General features: G+C 42.0%; 2 protein-coding genes across 2 annotated transcripts; one reads left to right on the forward strand and one right to left on the reverse strand.

The window, feature by feature from the left end:
• Positions 1–288: 288 nt before the first annotated feature.
• On the forward strand, positions 289–15,787 carry LOC127313711 (protein virilizer homolog). Its single transcript, XM_051344185.2, has 27 exons — positions 289–636; positions 1,973–2,061; positions 2,577–2,700; positions 3,113–3,775; positions 3,863–4,234; positions 4,320–4,421; positions 4,539–4,721; positions 6,078–6,219; positions 6,308–6,489; positions 6,972–7,057; positions 7,458–7,506; positions 7,581–7,647; positions 7,735–8,216; positions 8,308–8,407; positions 8,516–8,649; positions 8,743–8,810; positions 8,903–9,122; positions 9,250–9,465; positions 9,555–9,707; positions 10,584–10,637; positions 10,712–10,920; positions 11,004–11,070; positions 11,774–12,087; positions 12,842–13,022; positions 13,091–14,473; positions 14,574–15,386; positions 15,485–15,787. Exons 1-27 carry the CDS (start codon positions 562–564, stop codon positions 15,575–15,577), a joined length of 6,621 nt encoding a protein of 2,206 aa, XP_051200145.1. The 5' UTR covers positions 289–561; the 3' UTR covers positions 15,578–15,787.
• Positions 15,788–19,253: 3,466 nt separating this feature from the next.
• LOC127313712 (uncharacterized) lies at positions 19,254–21,566 on the reverse strand. The gene is made up of 3 exons (XM_051344186.2): positions 21,292–21,566; positions 19,829–20,031; positions 19,254–19,731 (listed from the first exon to the last, which is right to left on the reverse strand). The coding sequence occupies exons 1-3, from the start codon at positions 21,397–21,399 to the stop codon at positions 19,467–19,469; spliced, it is 576 nt and encodes a 191-aa protein (XP_051200146.1). The 5' UTR covers positions 21,400–21,566; the 3' UTR covers positions 19,254–19,466.
• Positions 21,567–22,622: the final 1,056 nt, after the last annotated feature.

The following is a 22,622-nucleotide window of genomic DNA, read 5'->3' on the forward strand; positions in this document are numbered from 1 at the left end:
TTTTAAAAGTTTGGCAATTGCACTTTTTTAACAGAAAAATGCAACTCAAAGCACATTTTTGTAAGTAAATTTGACTTAAGAAAATCTCAGTTGACTGAGACATAACAAAACCGTTTTTAGAAAGCCTTTATTATGGAACGGTGTTAGTACATAGTATAGTAAATACATTTTTGAGAAATAATATACGGAGTATTTTATTTAGAAAAATACTCAACGTCGGTAATACCTAAAAAAAGAAGTCCACGTCGGTAAAATTGGACGCCCGAGCCCGATTCGCGTGTTTCTGAAAACCCAGCAGCCTGCCTGCGCCGGTGGTGAAAATAGCTGCTTCGTCCCTCTCCTCCGTCTTCCATCTCCCCCCACGCCGCCACCGCCGCCGCCGGCCAGGACGGCCGAACCGGCCGGCGCATCACGTGCGGGATCGACTCTCCACGGCGGCCGCGGACACCTGCGTACGCGCCGGGTCGCCTCCCGTTCCCCCGCCCTTGCACGCTTCGGCGGCCGCTAGGGTTTTAGCTCCCCTGCCTCCGCTCGCGCAGGCGGTCCGGAGGCCCCGCGGCGATGGGACGCCCGGAGCCGGTCGTGCTGTTCGCGCAGACGATCCTCCACTCCCAGCTGGACGAGTATGTCGACGAGGTGAGCTTTCCGTCCTTCTTTGTCTGTTCGCTCTGCAATCTGCCATCGAATCTCGCTGCTGCTTGGTTATCAGAAGTTTCAGTTTTTGAGCTCGACGGATTTTAGTATCCCCTGGGTTCGATTGTTGCGCTAAATTGGCACATAATTAGTCCGGACAGCGAGGATCAGGGCTAATTGATATGATTTGTTTTATGCTCGAGTTCCTTTTCCAGTGTATGTGAACCATCTCTATGAGATAAGCATGTCGACCTACCCTTTGCTGGAACTTTGGTACATATCCAGGCTTAATAAATCACGCGGCTAGCTTTTTTATTATGTCTGTGAAACCCTATTTTATAGCAGAAGTTCATGCGTACGAACGATTCCTAACATCCCCAGCAATGTGGCTCCACTTGTCCGTGTACAATGTAGTGAAGTTGCTCTGTAGCGCCGAACTATATAATACTGCACACATACACACTACACGGAACAAATAGGTTCAATGAATATGTCTACCTGATAAACTTTTTTTTAGTTCCTTCTGAAATTAGGTCAACGCATCTTAACCGTTGTTAGCTTAGCAAATCTTGTCAAATTGAAACCTACTTGTTTTATTTGAATTACGGAGCTCCTGGCCCCCAATGTAAACTGACAACCCTCCCACCCCCTCCCCCATCAGCATATGTTAACCAACAAGATCTTATTTGTAACTGTGAACTGTCTCATTTGGGATTTACAACCCATGCCCAAACAAATGTAACAAGGTGTTATTGTAACTAGCAGTTATTATTTCTAGTAACACTTATGCCAGCCTTTTAGTACAAGTACTCACTCTGAGTCATAGTATAGCTTGTATATAAGAATCGGTGCGAGTCAAACCATAGTTAAGGTTGACCATCATTATGGATCGAATTACCAACATCTACTGCTCAATATTGGTACTGCTAGACCCATCATGAAAATACTTCCATAAGATATATTTATTGTTATTTTAAGCAACATGGTTATATAAAAATGATGGTCAAAGTGTGACTAAGGAGATCTTGTCAATGTCCAAGACATCCTATACTATGACGGAGATTTTCTTAAAATAAATACATGCAGAAGACTTGTTGTTGTTGTTGTAAATACATGCAGAAGACATTAATTGTATGTGCTTCAGCACACACCTAGTATTCAAAACTCACAACTTTTTTCACCATTTGACATTTTTACCATACAACAATTGAGTGCTGGCGTGTTAAAAGTTGCAGGTAATTACTGTACTGATAGAGTGAGAGTGAGTTAGCCATTTTCTAGTTAAATTCATCTGTTATAACTTGTCCTTCAGCTCACTTAATTATGTTGCATCATGCAGGTGCTATTTTCTGAACCTGTTGTGATTACTGCCTGTGAGTTTCTTGAGCAAAATGCGTCTCCTTCTACACCAAACATATCTCTTGTTGGGTAAGAAAATTTCCTCTGTATAATTTTTGCACCTATATTGAGCTCCATCTGTAAACCCTGTAAAGACGAGGTCCGATAGAGACAGTGTGTCCTGCGAAAGAGTATCACTGAACTTATTTGGCCATTGTGGCTTATAATCTTTTAATAGAAACATGGCAACATGCCCAACAAATGTACTCCCTCCGATTCATATTAATTGACTCAACTTTGTCTCCATTGATACTATTAGTCTCCATTGATACTATTAAAAAATGTTCCTTATATTTGCCCAACAAATGTACTCCCTCCGATTCATATTAATTTGTATCTAGTCAACAAACGCATCTATACCGTATCTAGACAAAGTTGAGTCAATTAATTTGGATCGGAGAGAGTAGTTTATTAGTCTCCATTGATACTATTAAAAAATGTTCCTTATATTTGCCCTAATATTCTAGTTCTCTTCAATTTAAGAGTCATGAGTAAGCTAATTGATGAGCTAATTTCTTTTGTTAATGTTGTTTGTGTTATATCAGTGCGACATCCCCACCATCATTTGCTTTGGAAGTCTTTGTTCACTGCGATGGGGAGTCTCGGTTTAGGCGCCTTTGCCTGCCTTTCTTGTATTCACACTCCTCATCCAATGTGCTTGAAGTTGAGGTATGGTTTTCTGATTCCAAGTTTTAAGTTTGACATATATTTCTGTCTTGTGCCTATATAGGGCCTCTCTTTTTCTGTATGCGTGTTATAACCACCTTTTCTAAGTGCAGTACTAAATGCGCGAATGCTATATTGCTATATTTGATATGGATTTATTTTAAATTTGTCAACTTGATAATTAGTCAATTTACAGATTTTATTTGAACGCTGCTTATTTGATACAGTTTCACATGCGTAATGACCAATGTGCATATCACTCTTTTCAGACTTCCCTTGCTTTTTTTTCCGGTATTGTATGTCAAGGGGTAGTCTTTAGTTGCTTATGCTTGCTGCGTCTTTGTCTTGTTCTTCCATTCCAAGTTGGCTTGTTCTGTTAATTGAGACATTTTTCTTCGTTTCTTTTACTCTACAGGCTATTGTAACAAATCATCTAGTGCTGCGGGGAACTTATCGCAGCCTCACTCTTGTAATTTATGGGAATACTGCCGAAGACCTTGGCCAATTCAACATAGAACTAGGCCTGGATCATTCTCTTGCCAATGTGGTTAGCTCTCCATCAGAGGGGAAGTTTGAAGACCTTCCACCAGCACTACACTCATCCAAATTTAAATTTGAAGAGTCATTATCTTCGCTGAAACCATTGAGTTTTCAGTCCACAGATTTGGACCTATCACTTGAAGTGAAGAAAATACTCTATTTAGCGCTTAAACTGTACCAAGTACCCAGTGTTGAAAATCTGATTCCTGACCTAGGAAGTGCAGTTATATCAGCTGTTTCAAAATATGTAACTACTTCTAACTGCATGCCACATAGTTGGAATCAAGACTTGGCAGATGGCTTCAACAAGAGTAATCTTGATCCTCAGGGAAGTAATAATATTCACACTGAAGTTAGCGAGGAGCTCTTGGAAATTTGGAAAAATGTCCATTCTGTTGCTGCTACTCGTAACGGTGACAATGGCTTTGCCTTTGTACTGGAGGAGATTCCCACGACCAAAATTCTATTTGAGTTGTTTAACAGTTGTTTCCCATATTACAGAGACTCTTCATTACTTGATCTACAATGCCCTTCTCAGGTGATTTATCTTATGACACTTGATAAACTGTTATATGAATGTCGAATGTGTTAGACCATTTATCTATTTGTGCCATTTTTATTTCAGAATAACTGGTTGGTGATGTCCCTGAGTTTGGTTCTTCTAATATGCTCCTCAAAAGAGAGTTGCTTTTATTTTGTTGATGCTGGTGGGATGGAGCAAATTGTTAATCTGCTCTGTTGGAAGACCCCCAAATCTACAGCTACTACATTGCTTCTCTTAGGTATTGTTGAGAATGCTACTCGGCATGGTGTTGGATGTGAAGCTTTCTTGGGATGGTGGCCACGGAATGATCAGAACTGTATACCCACTGGTAGTAGTGACGGCTACTGTTCTTTACTGAAGCTTCTACTGGAAAAAGAAAGACACGATATCGCCTCTCGTGCTACATATCTTCTTCAACGTTTGCGGTTTTATGAGATATTATCTAGATACGAGGTCTGAATTTTCTTACCTACCTAGTCCAGTAAGTCTATTGTTTGTGTACTCTCCAGATTATATGAAGCTTATGGTTGTATTGCAGTCTGCTGTGGTGAAGGTGGTTTCCGATCTACCTTCCGATGAACTTTCCACAGACGCCGTTTCTTTTCTTATTTTTGCAAGTAACGAGCTAGCTGAGATGTCGGTAAGTTTCTAGAATTGCTCTTTTATTGGGAAAAATTCAATTCTGTACAATTATATGCACACTCCCTGAAAGTGAAGTGGGTTAGCAGTTACTTTATGATTATATTTCTTCATGCAGAAATTGATAAATATGTGTGGCCCTATTGAAGATCCTTCGGCAGTGGCTATTGCTAGAAGATTATCCAAGTCTAGTCGTTTGGAAGATTCACTCTCATTCAAAGCAACAGTTGCTCTTATAACTTCTTCCAAGTACAGCTTCTTGCAGTTCGATACCGATTCATGTTTGTTATCTCTTATCCAGGTAACACAGGATACGCACTTTCAGTTTTTTGTTTATTTTTTACTTATGCACTCTTTTGATCTTGACGCAAGGTGAACTAACGATTGTTATTAATCTGCAATGGCTGCTTTGGCAGAGTGTTTGTTCTATTTTCCCATCTAACATCTTTGTTCTTGCTGTAACATACATATTTTTTGCTATAAAATGTACCATATATTTGAAATTGAATGCAATATACAGCTGAGGCATCCTAACGAACGAACGATTTGAACATTGTTCCTACACGGGTAGCATTGACTCATTGAGAAGGAAATAAGTGGAGTGGTTCATAATGGTCTTTCATGGACAAAAGGGTTCACCTTTTATTTATTATGACAACAATATGATATCTAGAACTTGAAATTCAGGTTGTAGACGATTTTTTTTTATGTTTATAATTTATCATGTGGGTCGGGTTTACGGCCGCCGCGTCAAGGATAAGGACAGACAACCGGCGGCAACTTGTTCTCCAAGTCAGCTGAGGATTCCCATCTCAATTTATTTAGTTAATCCCAAGTTTGTTAACTGCTTGTCGTATTTCTTAGATTGTTTAAGATTGTCCTTGTTTCGTCAACTCCTTATAAAGAGGAGACTTGCGTGGTAAGGCGGTCAACTATCAATAAACAGAGAGGAGAGTAGCTCCAACGATATGCAAGTGAAATTTATACACTTCTTATTTGAAATTTCTTTTTGTCACAATTTGCTCCTACGTCTATGAGGGATGGTGGTGGCGGTGTCATGTCGTATTAGAACACCATGAATCCTTGATGAATTTTACCTCACGTGTGGTTGCAAGAGACAAAATGCTGTGTCGCTTAACAGCAGCAGCACGCATCACACCTTGCTCTCCTCAGTCATGGTCATGATGATACAGTGACCAATCGACTACTTCTATACCATTTGCCTTGTTTCCTCAACTCTTTATAAAGAGAGGACTTACATGATGGGGGTAAACATACAGCAGTGGTATTTCAGTGGCGATAACTTGGCAAAGAATGATGCTAGCTGAAGGAGGTACATACTGGGGTAGGCTGTAGCACCTAGTTGTCAATCCTACCTAGAATGCCTACCGCACTACACAAAATCTATAACGTCTTGGAAAAGTTGCAAATTTTGGTAGTCTCCTTCGTTTATATGGACATCCAGGACAGGTCATTGACGTATATATGACATGGCAATATACAACACCCACACAGTTTATAATACAAGATATGACTCCAAAGTACACATTTGGATATGGTTAATCTTGTTTTACCCTCTGCTGGTTATCAATCTTGACTCTGAGCATGGCTGCACTTGTCGAAATGTGACTCTAATTACGTGTTTTGTGTAGAACAGGAAAGAGGTTTTTTCCCTCTGTCAGCGGCCTTGTTATCATCACCTATAATGCATTTGGCAAGTGGGCCTGCTGCTGAAATTTTGATGGAGATAACATCGTCAATTGAATCCATTCTCCTCTCCCTTCTTTTTAGCCGTTCAGGTTAGATTGGCATGCTTTTAAATTGGGATATTTTGTATCTTGTTTTTATCTCACATTATGACGTGAACTCATATTTATATGTTTTCAGGGTTATCTTTTTTGCTCAGTCAACCTGAAGCAACTGAGCTTATTGTTCTTTCTCTTCAAGATGGCAAAGATATGAATAAAACAGAATGCATAACTCTTAGACATGCCTTTGTTCTTCTGTCGAAAGGATTCTTCTGCCGCCCCCAGGAAGTTGGAATGATCACAGAGCTACATCTTAAAGTGGTTTGTGCAGTCTCATTGCATCAGAACTATTATTTTTGTACTGGTTTACGATCTTTTTAGCACATATCTATTAATTTATTAATCACCAGGATGAGAACTTTGAAATTAGAGTTGGATTAGGTCAGAATGTGGGGTTTGTTCTTCACCTAAATCTTTCTGCTAGTCTAGTTTTTTTCAAACCATTAGTTATAGAAGTTCTCCTACATGGTATACATTGCATGGCCATCTTTTGCATATCTTTTCCACTTGTTTTCAGCTGATGTCGCCCCATCATGTTTTTACTACATAAATGACTCATTCCATTTTTTTTCATCCATACGATACATGCTGTTTAACTTACAATTAATTTTCTAACTAATATTAATATAGAATTTTTGTTAACTTCTGTTGATGTATGACCATAATTCATTTGTAATAACTGATCAGACTTGAATTCTATAGTTTTATCTTGTTGCTGATGATTGAATTATTTTCTTCTATAGGGAAGTGCTGCCAATAGGCTTCTTGCAGTTCCTCCAAATTCTGATGAGCTTTTGTGGGTTCTGTGGGAACTTTGTTCTATTTCGAGGTCAGTATGGAAGTCAGCATTTGGTGGATAGTGTATGAAATCGCTTGTGATGTTTAGTTGTGTAAAATAATGACTAGGGCTGCCAAATATCGAGATCGTCTTTGGTACAAAGTGCCTTGCTCATATTTTTTTCAATTTCCTTTTCTGCCTCAGTAAACGAGGACCAAGGACCAAGTAACATTGTTGGACAATTTACTCAATAATTTTAACTCTGTCATGTTTCATTGTTCTGCTCAAATATTCATATCTTTGATATCCTAAGTAGCCTGTTACGGGGATTATCTTAATTTAAAGTAAGTTAAGAGTTTTGGAATGCTGAAGACCAAGTTATGTGTGGTTCTAGTTTTCACTATGTGAACTTCAGTGCATATGTTTTACAGAATCCATCTATGTGATGCAGGTCCGATTCAGGTCGCCAAGCATTATTAGCTCTTGGTTACTTCCCTGAGGTGTGTGTTGTTAAATTCATTTGGCATTCTTAATGCAATTTGCACTGTGAGTGATGCCATTTTTTCTGGTGTAGGCAATATCAGTTCTATTGAGTTCCCTCTCTTCGTACAAGGATCTCGATTCAACCATGACTAAAGATGGTCAGTAGAATCATTCCTCACTTCTAGATTTTCATGTCTTGTGTTTTGATGGAAGGCTTACATCTCTTTGTGACTATCTGATCTCAGGAGGGTCTCCATTGGGTCTTGCGATCTTCCATTCGGCTGCAGAAATTCTTGAAGTCTTGGTTGCAGATTCAACTGCTTCATCACTGAAGTCATGGATTGAATTTGCTACTGATCTGCACAAGGCGTTGCATTCATCTTCTCCAGGTTCAAACAGGAAAGATGCTCCAACAAGGTTGCTTGAATGGATTGATGCTGGTGTTATATATCAGAGAAATGGTGCTGTTGGGCTTCTTCGTTATTCTGCTATTCTGGCTTCTGGTGAAGATGCCCATTTTTCTTCTGGAAATGTACTCGTGTCAGATTCGATGGATGTCGAGAATGTAGTTTCAGATTCAAATAATACTTCAGATGGTCAAGTCATAGACAATCTTCTTGGGAAGCTTGTTGCAAACAAGTACTTTGATGGAGTTGCTCTGTCCAGCACTTCTGTGGTTCAATTAACAACAGCCTTCCGTATTTTAGCATTTATTTCAGAAGATAAGGTAAGCTCATTGTCCTCTTGTATGTTCTGTTTATTCAAAACGTTTGATTTGCAATGAATTATTCACGCCATCATTTTTGCTACCAATGAAGGCTGTGGCTTCCTCCCTGTTTGAAGAAGGTGCAATTACTGTTATATACATAGTCCTGATGAACTGCAAGTCTATGCTTGAACGCTTGTCAAATAGTTACGGTGAGAATTTGATGTTACTATGCAATTATGCAGTCTGTTCATTAAGTAGATTGAGGTTTATATGCTATTTTCGTGCTAAACCCATTTTTTCTCTTATTCTTCCTTCAGATTACCTTGTCGATGAAGGGGCTGAACTAAGTTCTACTACGGAATTGCTTTTAGACCGAACTCATGAACAAGCCCTAGTTGATCTCATGACTCCCTCTCTTGTCTTGCTGATAAACCTCCTCCAGATATTACATGTAATATGCTCTGTTCTATTCCTTGTATGGTTTAAGCTCGCAATTAGCTCAGGCTGTTCATATCAATAGTTTTGGATGTGTACACATCTGCAGGGAACAAAGGAACAATATCGCAACAAAAAACTTCTTACTGCTCTTCTGCGCTTACACCGAGAAGTCAGGTATTCAGATAACCCTCCATAGCAGCACCATCTCCCCTCCCTCTCTTACATAACATTTGCTTACATAATATTTTTCTGTTGTATTATTTCAGCCCAAGACTAGCAGCTTGTGCGGCAGATCTGTCTTTCATGTTTCCTAGTTTTGCTGTAAGCTTTGGTGTGGTTTGCCAGCTTATTACTTCAGCACTTGCTTGCTGGCCATTGTATAATTGGGCACCTGGTCTGTTTCATTGCCTTCTTGAAAATGTTGAGCCCACTAATGCATCAGTACCATTAGGTCCAAAAGATGCCTGCAGTCTCCTTTGTCTCCTGGTAAGCCGTTTAGTTACACGTGTATCTATCCTTCAGTTGCCTAATTGTTTCCATGAGAAAAAAAAGGAGGTAGAATTATAAGATTGTACCTGTTTCTCATTCTTATATGCTTTATCTGCGCTTGAAGGGTGATCTTTTCCCTGATGAAGGCATATGGATATGGAATGTTGAAGTTCCTTCGCTGAGTGCTATTAGATCATTGAGTACCGGAACAGTTCTAGGGCCTCAAGTTGAGAAACAAGTGAACTGGCACCTCCGTCCTGAACATGTGGCCATCTTACTTGTAAGGTTGATGCCGCAACTTGATAGACTTGCGCGTGTCATTGACAACTTTGCTACTTCGGTATGTACTGGTTTTGTTAATTTATATTGCTTCTCAGTCCAAAGCAAATGATTTTTCACTATAGCAAATACTTATATAGTACCACATAGGCCTTGATGGTTATACAAGACATGCTTCGGATCTTCGTTGTTCGTGTTGCCTCTGAAAAGATCGAGTGTGCGGTGGTTCTTCTGCGGCCAATTTTTATTTGGCTGAATGATAAGGTTGATGGAACTTCCCTGTCAGAGGGAGAGGTCTTTAAGGTATGCTAATCCATACTTCCATTGTGATTATGACTGCATAACTGCGTGTTATTATGTGCCAGAAAAATGTTTGTTAAATACATTTTTCGTCTTGCATGCAGTTACTGTTCAAAGTTCTGTAGGTAACCATATGGTTTCGTCATGAGAATATTATCTCTTGTTTGACCGGTTGGTAGTAACATCTTCTCCTTTTGTCTCTTGTTAGGGCCATCGTATTTAATAAGTCAATATTAGGTCCACACTTATCTGCTGGTCCCAGCAGGTTTTGTTGTGTGCGAACAAATTTGTGCAAATACTATGTTAAGAAAATTGAAATTATAAGCCCTGTGACCACCAACAGAAATTGGGGGCTAGTGTTCAGGTTTCTGGAACCAGACCCCATTTGTTCTGGAAGACCAGTTTGTTTCACTTTTTTTTTGTCTAGGTTGTTTTCTAGCTTTATGTATGCTTCGGACATGGAGTATTAATTAGTGAACTCCAGTGAAGTAGCACAAAAAAGTGACCTCAATGCCGGCGACATGCAAACTAGAGGCTGGCTTGCTTCTGGAGAACTTGCTAGTTTCTTACGTTACCCTGGTAGGCTTGTTCCTGTCCATGTTTGATGTGGACGGTTCCTCTCTGTAGTGTCCCCTTTTTATGGGGTGTTTAGCTCGGGGCTAGAATCATTGTTGACTATTGGTAATCGATCCAGACATCCAGTAAAAAATTAGAACAGTAACTCTACTTGCGTGCTAGTTGCCGTAATAAATAAGCACTTGACATTTAGTTACTGGGCACTATATTTGAAGGAGCTTCTCTTTTCCCCCATATTCAGTTCTCCCTTTATATAAGCTCTCAGCATCACCAATCTGAAGTTGTTCAATGCAATGTTTCCAGGTGCATCAGTTGCTTAAGTTCATTGCAAAATTATCAGAACACCCAAATGGCAAGGTGAGAGGCTCTTTATTATTCATTTTTCGTGTACAGTGTTTCTCTCTTTCTCCTCTCATTTTCTCTGTATTCAGGTATTGCTATGGAAAATGGGAGTTGCACGGGTTCTTAAGAAGTTGTTACAGAATTGCAGCAGCGCATCTTACTTGGAAGATAAGATGTCCGAAAGAGGAGCTCACAGAAGCGACCAACTTATGCTCAAATGGAGGATTCCCTTATTCAGATGTCTTGCATCCATATTTAGTGCCCACCCATCTACTAAAGAGCAGACTGCTATTGAAGAGTAAACTCACACCTAGCAAATTATTTACTTCAGAAGTACTTCACCATTTACATATGATAACTAATTATATTAACTTAAAGTAGGTCTTCGGAGAATGCTAGTGCTGAGGAGTGCTCTTCTATCATGCATCACCTCTTGGTCTTATGCCAGGTACAGTATAATTTGTGTGTCTACGATGAGATGCTTATCAAATCAGTAGAGTTTTTACTTTTTATTGCTCTATTTAATTCTGAGGCTGCCAGGATGTGGTTTTTTCAGTTTTGCTGCTCTGAAAAATTGATAGCAAGTTTATTTATGAAAAGCCATTTATACAAAATGCTCCATGCAATTAGTTTTTTTTGGGTTCAATACTAGTCAAAGAAAAAACTGTCAGCAACATCTTGGCACCATGTATCATTGTCTGAGATTATATAGTTGAAGTTTATAATGTCGGTGGTGAAAAACCTAAAGGAATAGCCGAATAGCTGAAGTTTCAATATGGTTTATCATATACATGAGAAGGAAATACCAACGATGAGGACATGGAATGGGGATAAGGTTTATTCTTCTGTTGCTTTATTTTTCTTCATTTTGACAGGGTTGTGTTGGTACTTTTTAGTATTTACTTAAGAAACCTAATTAAAGTTTTATCTGCAACCTATCCCCCAAGTACACATGAATTGTGTCATGTTGTACTTTAACAACAGGCATTGTAGAAATTTCTGAACAAGATATTATTTGATGGAAAAGTACCACAGCTTATCCATTTTATTTAAATTTTATTCTTTATGGTGCATGCTGTCCTTAATGCTGAAGTTATATTGTATTCATGTTTATTTGCATGTTTTATGCATCATGCTGGATGGCATGTCAGGTTTTGCCAGTTGGACGGGAAATGTTTGCTTGTTCCATGGCATTCAAGGAAGTGGCTTCTTCCTATATCTGTAGAAATGCAGTACCTTTGATATTTTCACAAATCCAAACTCCCAACCAAGATGACGAGGAGAAAAATGAGAGTGACTATCATGACTCATCAAATATGGATAACTGGCGTTGCTTTACCTCTTTGTTGAAATGCTTCAAGCGACTCCTAAAATATGTTGATGCTAATCATCCAACAGATTATTGTGTACAAACAATTTATTCCTTCATACTTGGTGCTATTGCCCTCAGCCAGTACGGTGACAGGTAAAAATCATTTCTTGCTCTTCCTTATGAATATCTTAATAATACATGTCCAAGGATATCTTTGCAGTTTCCAGTTTCTTCCTCGTTTGCATGCAAAATTGTTAGATGTTCGTATACTCCATTTGCATGAAGAAGCACTGGATTGTCTGCATTTAAGTATTAGTAAATCCTTTGATGTGATATGAGCTTGTGGTCTATATATGTTCAAGGAAGGGAGGTAGCAACTAAACAAACTATTATATGGATGCTAATTTTTTGTTCTTTAATGTCCTAACTTCATGAAATTCAAAATGATCTTGATGCATGCTTGGAGTTTAAGTTAATCAATCCACATAGGTGATTAAAGTGATCTCCATGTTGGAAAACTAACAACTAATCAGTATAGTGGTGATTGTTGAGGGCTTCAGGCAGCCAGTTATCTTGTTTGTATGAAGAATAAATTGATCAGTTCCAGATGTGATGACAATATATGCTTTATTCTAATGGTTGGCTGGTGATTTTGTTGTTCTTTGTAGATTTAGTGTTTTGTATCTCGGTTGATCGCTATTAACTGTCAGTTGGTTCTTCATGTTGTACTGTACTTATTCAAGAGTAGATCAGTTGAGGTTTCAAATGCTTTTCTTCTTTCAAAATAATCAATATATGCAACTGTATATTGCATTTATGATGTGAAACATTTTATGTTTCAAGTGCAGTTTTTTCCATGGGTCTGGATAACGTAACGAGGTATTTATACTGTTTCTGTTGGTTGCAGTTTTGAGGGTCTCATTATATTGAGGTGTCTGTTGGGGCACTCCTTTGACAGTAGTCTTGCATTGAAACCCACTGACGATAGTTTGAATGAGGGTATAGTCTTACTGAAGACTTTCGAAGAGAGGATACACCAGGGCTATAATGATTTGTCACGTCCTGTTGGGAAGTCTCTTCTAAATCAGGTATTCTTATCAGTATCATATTACGTTTTCCCTACTTCCATGTTTCTCATATTGACTTCAATTAACAGGTCCAGAGTTCCATCACATTGCTGTGTTCTATTCTCGAGAATTCTGGCCGACTAGAAGATTCAGTGCAGATGGTTCTTGAAGGCACTTACTTGCCATTTGGAGTGGTTCGCTCTGTTGTAATGACATCTCGTCTAATGCCATCCATAGCCTCTGTAAACCACGAATATGTTCTCTTCTTTTCCAATGCCTGGAAGTTTATTGCTGATTCAGAAGAACCTGTCGAGGGTGAATTTTCAAAGAGGCTGGTGTGGGAGTTGCCTGATTCTTCTCTTGAGAGACCTGGCCAATCTGCTAGTAGAAAACTGGCATTAGGAGAAGCTGCAAGTAGACGTATAAAAGACAATCAAGCAACTGAACCTACTGGACAGTTTACTCGAGGTTTAAGTACAGCTAGTGCCTCTACAGGTCATGCACGTAGAGACACTTTCCGCCATCGGAAACCAAACACAAGTAGACCACCTTCAATGCATGTAGATGATTATGTTGCAAGAGAGAGGAACATAGATGGTGCAAGTAGTGCCTCAAATGTTGTAAATTCTACTCCGCGTGGAACACTTAGTGGAAGACCTCCATCTATTCATGTTGATGAATTTATGGCAAGGCAGAGAGAGCGGCAAAATCCTGTCCCAGCCCCATCTGGGGATGTACCTCAAGTAAAAAGTCAGACAAGTCTGGATGACAACACCCGCGCTAAGACGGAGAAACTGCAACAACCGAAGGCTGATCTTGATGATGATCAAGAAATTGATATAGTCTTCGATGCAGAATCAGAGTCAGATGACAAACTTCCTTTTCCTCAACCAGATGATAATCTGCCACCTCCTGTCATTGTTGGGGAAAATTCTCCAGGTCCAGTTGTTGAGGAGACAGAGAACCAGAATGAAAAAAGTCCCTTTTCTCATAGAGACATGCCTGTCTCAAAGAGCAGTGATAGTCTTGGTGCTGACTTATCTTCCCAGACAGCTATGCCTCCAGAAGCTAATGTTTCTTTGGAGCGAAAAGATTCTGTTTCTAGCCCAGAGAAGAATGTGTTCAGTGATCAGGCTGATGAACCTGCATATATTTCCTCTCGTAACAAGCGTCCTGCAGAGGCACCTCTTCGACAGTTGCGTCCTAACAATTATCAGAAGAGAAGTCCATATAAGTTATCCGAGAGTTCTGTTTCATCTGGATCTCATGGACATGATCATAGGCTTTCCAAAACCCAGCCACCTCTGCCACCAATGCCACTACCAACCTATTCCATGCCTACGCAAAGTCCTGATTCAAGTCAAAGACGGTCATCATCTTACAGCGCCAGGGATGGACCACCACCTTATCAGTCTAATTATCCTGTACAACCCTTTGAAGCTAGCATGCCTACTGCTTTTGTGGGGCTTCAGGTAATGGAAGAGAGGCCTTTTCAAGTTTTAATTACCGTTTCGTGCTGCTTTTTTACCTGCTCTTGCAATTAGATTCTTCAATGTGAACTTCCATTTGCAGGCTCAAACTGAACATGCCCTGGCAAACAACGGTACTTCATCATCAAATGCTCCCAGTGCAGATGGCAATTTCTTGTGGAACAATTTCCCAGTAAATAGGCTCTCTATGGAGCACTTGAGCTCTGGTTCATCTGCCCGGCCGATGCCACCCCTTCCTCCAACTTATTCAGTTCCTGCAACCCAACATGGTGCAATGAGCTCTGGCTCTCCTGCATCACTGTATAACCAAGGCAATAGTGTTGTCCAGCCTTCCCTGTCTTCATCGCTCATGAACGAGGCGAATTCAGTCATGAATTCTGCATCTAGCAGCGCATTTCTGTCCAGTATGCTTCCATCATTTGGTTCACAATTTCTAATGGGCAGGCCTCCAATTCTTACTCAATTTTATGGAACCTCTCTTCAACATGTTCAACTCTCATCTAGCCTTCCGCAGAATGTTTCCAATCCTCAGGCTTCTGTTTCCTCAATGCAATCACGGCCACCTCCACCGCCACCACTACCTCAGCAGCCTCATCCATCGCAGACTCAGCAACATCTTGGCTCTGTTCAATGGCAGCAACACCAAGAGCAGGCTCAGTCATATGCACAAAGTAGTATGCAGCCACAGATGGCTTTGCAGTTTCAGAACCAGATTCCTGTTCCTCAGATGCAATTTTACCAGAGTCAGCAGGAGTTTACTGGGCAAACAATGAGACAAGTGGGTGAACAATCACAAGTTGTGAACCAGAGTATACAAGCTGGTAGTTCATCTCAACAGCAGAGAGACACAGATATCGATCTACAGAAATTTTTCTCATCTCCGGAAGCTATTCAGGTTATTTGAATATTTTACAGAAGCTACATACTACTCGTAGAAAATATTCATTGCCAATGGTGTCTGACCCTACACGTTTACACGTTTACCTGTTGCAGAGCTTACTAGCTGATCGCGAGAGGCTTACCGACCTTTTGGAGAAGAACCCAAAACTGATGAATAAGCTTGAGGCGGTGCTCAGGCAGCAATAAGTTCGAAGTGGAAGCTGCTTCCATTGTCAAATTCAGCTGCATGTTGATATGAAATTCCCACTTTGTACTTGTCAAATCATTGTTGTTGTATGTGTAACATGTTAATATTGTGACGTTGGTGCTGAATTTTGTAATCAATTTTGTCAGAGGCTACTGGGATCTCTCGTTGGTCATAATCAAGCTAATACTCTAGTTTTAGCCGTCCTGAAATGCTGTTCGGTTAGGGCATTCATAGGTTCCATTGATCCGACTAAAATGCTGTTCGGTTAGGGCATTCATAGGTTCCATTGATCCGCCTAACTTGCACGTGATTAGACTAGAGCATGAAGACCATGGTATTTGTTCTTTTGCTCGAAATTCCCCTTTATATGAGGCAAATGTTTTCAGCGATTATGTAAATTGGTTAGAGCATCTCTAGCAGATACCTCATTTGGCTGAATTGCATAACACGGATGGGATTAACCGCATCGAGATTTTTTTGCGAGAAAAGTGTAGCAGCGGAACAGATTTCACATACCTTACGCGGGATCTGTTCTGCTGAGACACATGGTATACCGCAAATAAGGGTTTTGAACATAATCATGGTTTAGAGCATCTCCACGCAGCCCCCAAATAGGTGCCGGCACCTCCGTTTGGGGATGCCAGTGCATCCTCTATTTGGGAGTTGTTCCCACACCGGCGGCCCCAAACAGGCGGTCCCGATAGAATTTTTTTTTACACAAACTACGTATTATGCTTAAAGTTTCATTTTAATGTCATTTAGGATCGAGAAATGAATAATATTTTTGGGCAAATCCGAGTAAAACATTATTCACTCAACTCGGATGACATATGAAACCTGGTTTCACCTCTAGCCTACTACCTACTAGCCACTTGGCTCTATGGAGGTAGATGATCGCCCGTTGCTCTCTCCGGTGGTCTCTCCGCTGCTCCTCCGTCGATGATCCCCTGCTTTCTCCGCCACGAACGTCAAGTAAGCGGCTCTATCCGTGGCCACCGCCTCCTGACACAGCTGCCGCTCCAGGTCCTCCCATCGCCGACGGTGATCCAACTCCTGCCTCTGTAGGCGGAGCTGCAGCTCCGTCAAATGCCGCCGCTCGCAGACTTCCTCCTGAATCTGCGTCTTCTCCCGCTGCAACCGCCGCAGCGCAAGCTCCTCCTACCCCCTCTAACGGCGCACCTCCCACCGGTGTTGGGTCAGCTCTTCCCGCCGCCGCCGCGCCTCCAGGAACTCCAGCCGCTCCGCCTCCTCGAGCGCCACCCGGTTCTCCTCCTCATGGCGCCGCCGCTCCGCCTCCTGGCGCTGCCGCTCCGCCTCCTGTTGCGCCTCCCCGCGCTCCCGCCGCTCCGCCTCTAGCTTCACTTGTCTTCTTCCAGCCTTCCTTTGTTTCTCTCTCACCCCGGTGCATCATCACTATCATCATCTAAAGCTATTAACTGGAGCCCCATTGTGTGGAGGATGAGCCTCTTGGTCTCCCATTTTCCACTTTCTACCATTCTCTAGAATTTTCTAACAATGGTGTAGTGTGAAAAAGGTATTATCTGTGCACCTTTGTTGTGCAACGGTCCTGCATAGAAACATTACAAAGAAACAAAGAGTTAACATTCAAGTATCATTTGGATGGAAACAAAACCATGCCCATCAGTAACTCGCAAAGTCATCATCTGTTGCACCAGTTGGAGGATTATTCTTCACTTGTTCGTACCGTCCTTGAAGAGATCGCATCGTGCGGCTTGCTCCTTCACTTGTCTTCGGCCTCAACCGGTGAAACTTGTTCTCAATTCGCTAGCAATACTTATTCCCGGATTGATCATTGGCGGTCATCACATCTAGAGAAATACTCTCCCACGCGTTGAGAATAGCAATGTCCTCATTCTCCATGTAATTTGCGGAGCGTTTCAATGCTTCGACTTTGACTCTGGTGGCAACGGCCTCGTACTCTTCGTCGAAGGCAAGCAATGGAGAACTCTCGATATCTACCTCTTCTATCTCCTCTCCCTCCTCAGGTCCGTACTCTTCGTCGAAGGCAAGCAATGGAGAACTCTCGATATCTACAACGCTCGACTCTAGCATGTTCACGAATGATGCTGAAGCACCGCGCGAAATGCACAAATGAAACACGGGCGGTTAATAGAAAATTCACGCGACACAGATCCGAGAAAGAAGAAATTGCTTACCTAGATCTAGCGGGAGCATCCGCCGGCATTGAGGAGGGAATTATCACCGTCGGGGGATCTTAACTTCCAGATTGGGTATCCAACAAATAGCGCTACACGAGGGCACATAATGTCCCCGGTGGCTGCACACATGCCTGGAATTTGACTCGCTAAAAGTCACTTAACTAGTGAGCTAGCTCGACTCGGCTTATTTAACATTCGAGCTCAGATTTGAAATTTGGCTCAACCCGCAAAGTTCACGAGTAGCTCGTTAAAATATGTCAAAAGAAACATGTATAATGTAGGATGTATTTTTCCTTGATTACTTTAGGCCATAAATGATACACATCAATCATTGGAAACATGGTACCATGATAATACAGGCGATAAACCACAACAATCAATAATCATATCACAAGAATGATATTGACGACCATTAGACAAGGCAAATAACATATTATGGGACACATTGCAAGGCAAGTAAACATACCACAAGGGTACTTGAGTTATCACATAGCACAAGTAGGCCCAAGCCTACATCTGACTTGCTACTTGAACCGAATTAGCTTCTTTGACTAAACGAGCTACTCGTGAGCTAGATGAACTTGGCTCATTTCACTCGAACTCGTTTAAAGACAAAAGTTGAAACTCGACTCGTTATACGTCGAGTTCGAATCTAGTCCCGAGTTACTCGTTTACCTCGCGAGTTCCGAGTTTTATTTCCAGCCTTTCCAGGCCTAGCTGCACAGAGCCTGCCTGCTCTTTAAAAGGAAACACGGCAGAGAAAGATTTCACCCTGTTCATTAATTAAGCAAGGAGAGTTGATCATGACCTGATAAAGCAAATGGAAACGGGATCGTCGTGACGGCTTCGTCCCCCAAACACATGTCAACACCTGAATGCTCAATGCGGAAGTAGAAGTACGACAGTGTTAATCCAAAGAATTAAACCGAACATCATTGTTTATTCAGAACTATAGTAAAAAGAGACCAGGAATCGAGTTCTATTATTCTAGTTTCAGCATGTGACAGACGTGCAAGTGAGTTGGGAGAGAGACAAATCCAATTATCGAACTGAATCTACAGTGTATGTCTCCCAGCGCCGAACTTAGGGACCTTTACACTGTCTGCCAAATTTTGTCCCAGAAATTATGATGTTGCATCAGAGTTGGTGCCCGGTGCCTTACAAACTGAGATGGTATCACTAGCCACATTTTGCATACGGAGTACTACAAATAAGTACAGCGCTGGAATAGTGCTGCTCGATGAGTACATCCCATCTGAAAGCTTAACTGAACTGAACCGAGCACTGATGCAAAAATTCCTGGAAAGCTTGGGCAATACCAGGTACAGGTGACATGATATTGCACACAGCCGCCTGCATTTCCAGTGGATATCTAACTGCCGGATGTGGTCTACCACCCAGGTCGCATGTGCTCGGCCGCTCGGGTCGTATATGATTTTTCCCCTCTCAAAAGTAGGGCCACACTGTCAGTTTCAGCAGCTCCAAGCCCAAGGGATAAGTAGCAGTAGATATCAAATATTAGTATCCCAGGTAAGTAACTAGGCATGAGCAAACACACCGGATCATAGAGTTGTAGCACACAACCAGCTTATATATAGTACGCTACATTTCCAGGAATCATGTTGAACCAGAATCTATCTAAATCCAGCACTGCAAAGTTATAGGCAGTACCACAAATAAGTTTCACCAAACTATCTGGAGTTGGCCCTCATGCATAACCAGCCATACCAACATTGGCGGCAGCCTTGCTGGTCTTTTTGGCAGCTTGGCTCGTCGACTTGGTGTAGTACATGTAGAAGTACACATTCAGAATCATGGTGAACACCACGAAGACTGCCCCCGAGATGAACACTCCTTTCCGCAGAGAGTCGCAGGTCCAGCTCCCTGCATAGATCATATGCCTGTACTTGGTGTGGTACGCGTTCTTCGTTGCTCCAGCGATCAGACAGGACTCGGCGATTATGAATGTGATCCTGACATTGTGCAGGTAATACACATTACACATTTAAGACAACATAGCTTGCGCAGTGAAAGAGAAAACCTTTAGTTTTCTGTGGGCATAGGAATTACCATGAAGATGCAAAGTAGATGATGGACCAGGCTCTGCTTCCACCGGGTGCAAGTGGTTGACCAAAGCACATGCACCTTGTAACTCCCATAAGAAGCGACTGGCCAGAAAGGAGAAACAGGAATGCACCAACACCATAGCCAGTAGAAATATCGGAGTCATAAGAGCAATATGTGGAATTGTTTGGGTCGGTGATTATTGAACCCTGTTATGAGAATGTAAGTGGGGAGTTGTTAATGATCAGCATTCAGCAGGTGTATAAAATCTGACAGAAAAAACTCAAGGTACGAGTGCATTTTTTTAAAAAAGAACTTAAATGCTTCAATTGTTCGGTATCGCCACATTGAACAATTCTTCAAAGTTAACAAGTACTGATAACGTTACAAGCTGACTAAATACTGTAGAAATGAGGCCACGAAAGGTTTAATCTGCCTTTCAAGTCCACTGTCCACCCCATTCCTTGTCCGTCATGATCTGCGGGTTCACTCCTCCCCATGGGCTACAGAAGAAATCTGCTTGAGGTAGATGCCCTTGAATATGGTGGACTAGACCTCACAAACCCTCAGCTGAAATATATAGAAGAACCTAGGTTCACACCCTTGACTGTAGCGGCATGAGACGAGCAGATTGATTAGTGCCTACACTATGGTCCCAAACTGTATCCAGATAAATACTAAGCATGAGATGAGTAGAGGTTTTCCTATTTGGGATGTTTGAGCTTTAGTTTTCATGCCATGGGGATTTTCCAAGGATTCCTGCCTGTGCTTTGTATGAAAGCTGGGCCTTTCATGCCTTTTCTCTAAATATAATAATCCCAAGGATTCCTTCCGCACTACTACACATCTCACAGGAAATTTCCATTGACTTTTAGACTTTTTGAAAAGGTTCCACTGTTTTTCCTAGGGAGCAATAAAACAACTTTAGACAGAAATTTCCCAAAGCAATCCACAGAAATCGCCCAAACAGCTAGCCCCTCACTCTAACAGCAAGCATAGCTTAAATTTTTCTGCGTTTGTGTTTGAATTAGTAACCACCAGAATCTCAACTCTCGCGCATTAGCTAAACAAATGCTAGCTCTTGCAAGAAACAAATTGAACTCTTGCAAGATTACGAATTTTGATTTGTAGAGAAAAAAAGCCAGCTAGTTCGATGACTAGTACCAATCTGGGGTCACCCGTTATACGCTCCATCAGCAAACAAGACACCACGTTCTCTGAAGCTACCCCAACAGGATCTAGCCTAACTTATGCGACACCGAGGAACAGACAGCAAGAATCTCTCCCAGGCAGAACCCTGGGTTAAAGTAAACGAAATCGCAGATGAGCGCTTCTCATACCACGAATCTACATCCGACCTCTCGGAATCCGTCCGATCCAGAGACGCGCGGCTCGGGAGGCGGGCATTTGCAGGGCACTGCAGGGATAAAACGACGTGTGTAGGCAAATAGGGAGGAGCTCAGTGGTACCGTGCTGCGGCGGCGCTCGGCGGCGATGGCGAAGCCGAAGGCGGTGAGGCAGAGGGCGATGACCAGAATGTGCACCAGCAAGGAGGAGGTCCTCCCCGTCTCCCCCATCCCCCTCCCTCGCTCTCGCTTCTGTCTTGGCAAGCCAGACGGTCAGTCGCTCTCGCCGTGGATGCAGTGGGAAGTGGGAAGTGAGGAGTGAGGGCGAGAGGGGGAGGCGCCTGGGGGAAGGGGAAAGAAAGTGAGTGTGAAGAGTGGAAGACTGAAGGCGGCGGGCCCACGTGCGCAGTGGCTGTAGCGAAGAGAAACGAAGAAGTGGGCAGGACCGCAGGGAATCCGCGGAGTGGGAAGCGAACAAAAGACAGACAGGGGTCTAGAGGGGGCCCGCCTCCTCCTTTTGCGCGACCGGTTCGGGAAGCTCATGCGAAAGGACGGTATTACCCTTGAACAGATTTTGAAGTACTCTAGGAGGAGGCCTCGTGATGCAAAAAAGAAAAAAAAAACGTTTGACATTTCTATAAAACTGAAAGTATGCGAATGTATCGCCAATGGTTGTAAAAATCTCAATCGTACCATCAAGCGGGGTTTTTAAACTTTATCTACGAAAGAGAGTGTACATATATGTTTTTAATGCACTTTAAAGTAGCGAAAATTGCTTCACTCATCGAACGGAAATCAAAACCAATAATAATCAGCACATGTTATCTTGATTATTGAAGGTGAAAAAATAAAAAATGAGAGATACATTAATTTACTACATCTTTCCAATACAATTGTCTCCCCACTTATAATCTATCTTCGAAAACCCGCACATTCACTTATTTGTGAACGGAGGAAGTATATGGGTATATGGGCTGAAATTCTCCATAATTCCTATAGAAAAAGGTTGTACAAGCGGGGTTGCATGGAGTGAGATCGCTTACATTTCTGGATAGTTCAAAAACACATAATTCTACATCTGGCAAATCACACCACTTTTGTTTTTTTTGTTACTTCGATTGGCTCTACAACCAACACTTATCATTCTAATCCAATTAGATGTGAGAAATCATGCTTGTATAAGGAACTGCACAAGTATAGCAAACACACCACTGACAATAGCAAATATATGACGTAAGAGTTTTCTCTTACCATATTGGATGTTGAGGACGGCTGGGAGGTGGTGGTGTGCCCTGCCGGCGGCGGAGGGAGGGGTGAGGGCGGGCTGCAGGGGGAAACTCTAGGTCCCCTTCTCCTCGCCTATCGGTGGCCGACGGTGGAGGGCTGGCGTTCGGCTGCGGTGGTGCCCAGGCGTGTGCGGTGTCTCTGGATTACCGCGATCTGCTTGGTGTCTC

The sequence above is a fragment of the Lolium perenne genome, chromosome 7, assembly GCF_019359855.2.
Source record: "Lolium perenne isolate Kyuss_39 chromosome 7, Kyuss_2.0, whole genome shotgun sequence".
Lineage (NCBI taxonomy): Eukaryota > Viridiplantae > Streptophyta > Magnoliopsida > Poales > Poaceae > Lolium > Lolium perenne.

What these genes read in the sequence shown, in the direction of transcription:
- LOC127313711 (XM_051344185.2), top strand. Translation starts at nt 562, where the DNA reads ATGGGACGCCCGGAGCCGGTCGTGCTGTTCGCGCAGACGATCCTCCAC. An exon ending in CCAATGTGCTTGAAGTTGAG is followed by an intron (nt 2,701 to 3,112) that starts GTATGGTTTTCT and finishes TTTACTCTACAG; the next exon opens with GCTATTGTAACAAATCATCT. An exon ending in ACCTCTTGGTCTTATGCCAG is followed by an intron (nt 11,071 to 11,773) that starts GTACAGTATAAT and finishes ATGGCATGTCAG; the next exon opens with GTTTTGCCAGTTGGACGGGA.
- LOC127313712 (XM_051344186.2), bottom strand. Translation starts at nt 21,399, where the DNA reads ATGGGGGAGACGGGGAGGACCTCCTCCTTGCTGGTGCACATTCTGGTC. An exon ending in CCGAGCGCCGCCGCAGCACG is followed by an intron (nt 20,032 to 21,291) that starts GTACCACTGAGC and finishes TTCTCATAACAG; the next exon opens with GGTTCAATAATCACCGACCC. An exon ending in ATCTACTTTGCATCTTCATG is followed by an intron (nt 19,732 to 19,828) that starts GTAATTCCTATG and finishes GCACAATGTCAG; the next exon opens with GATCACATTCATAATCGCCG.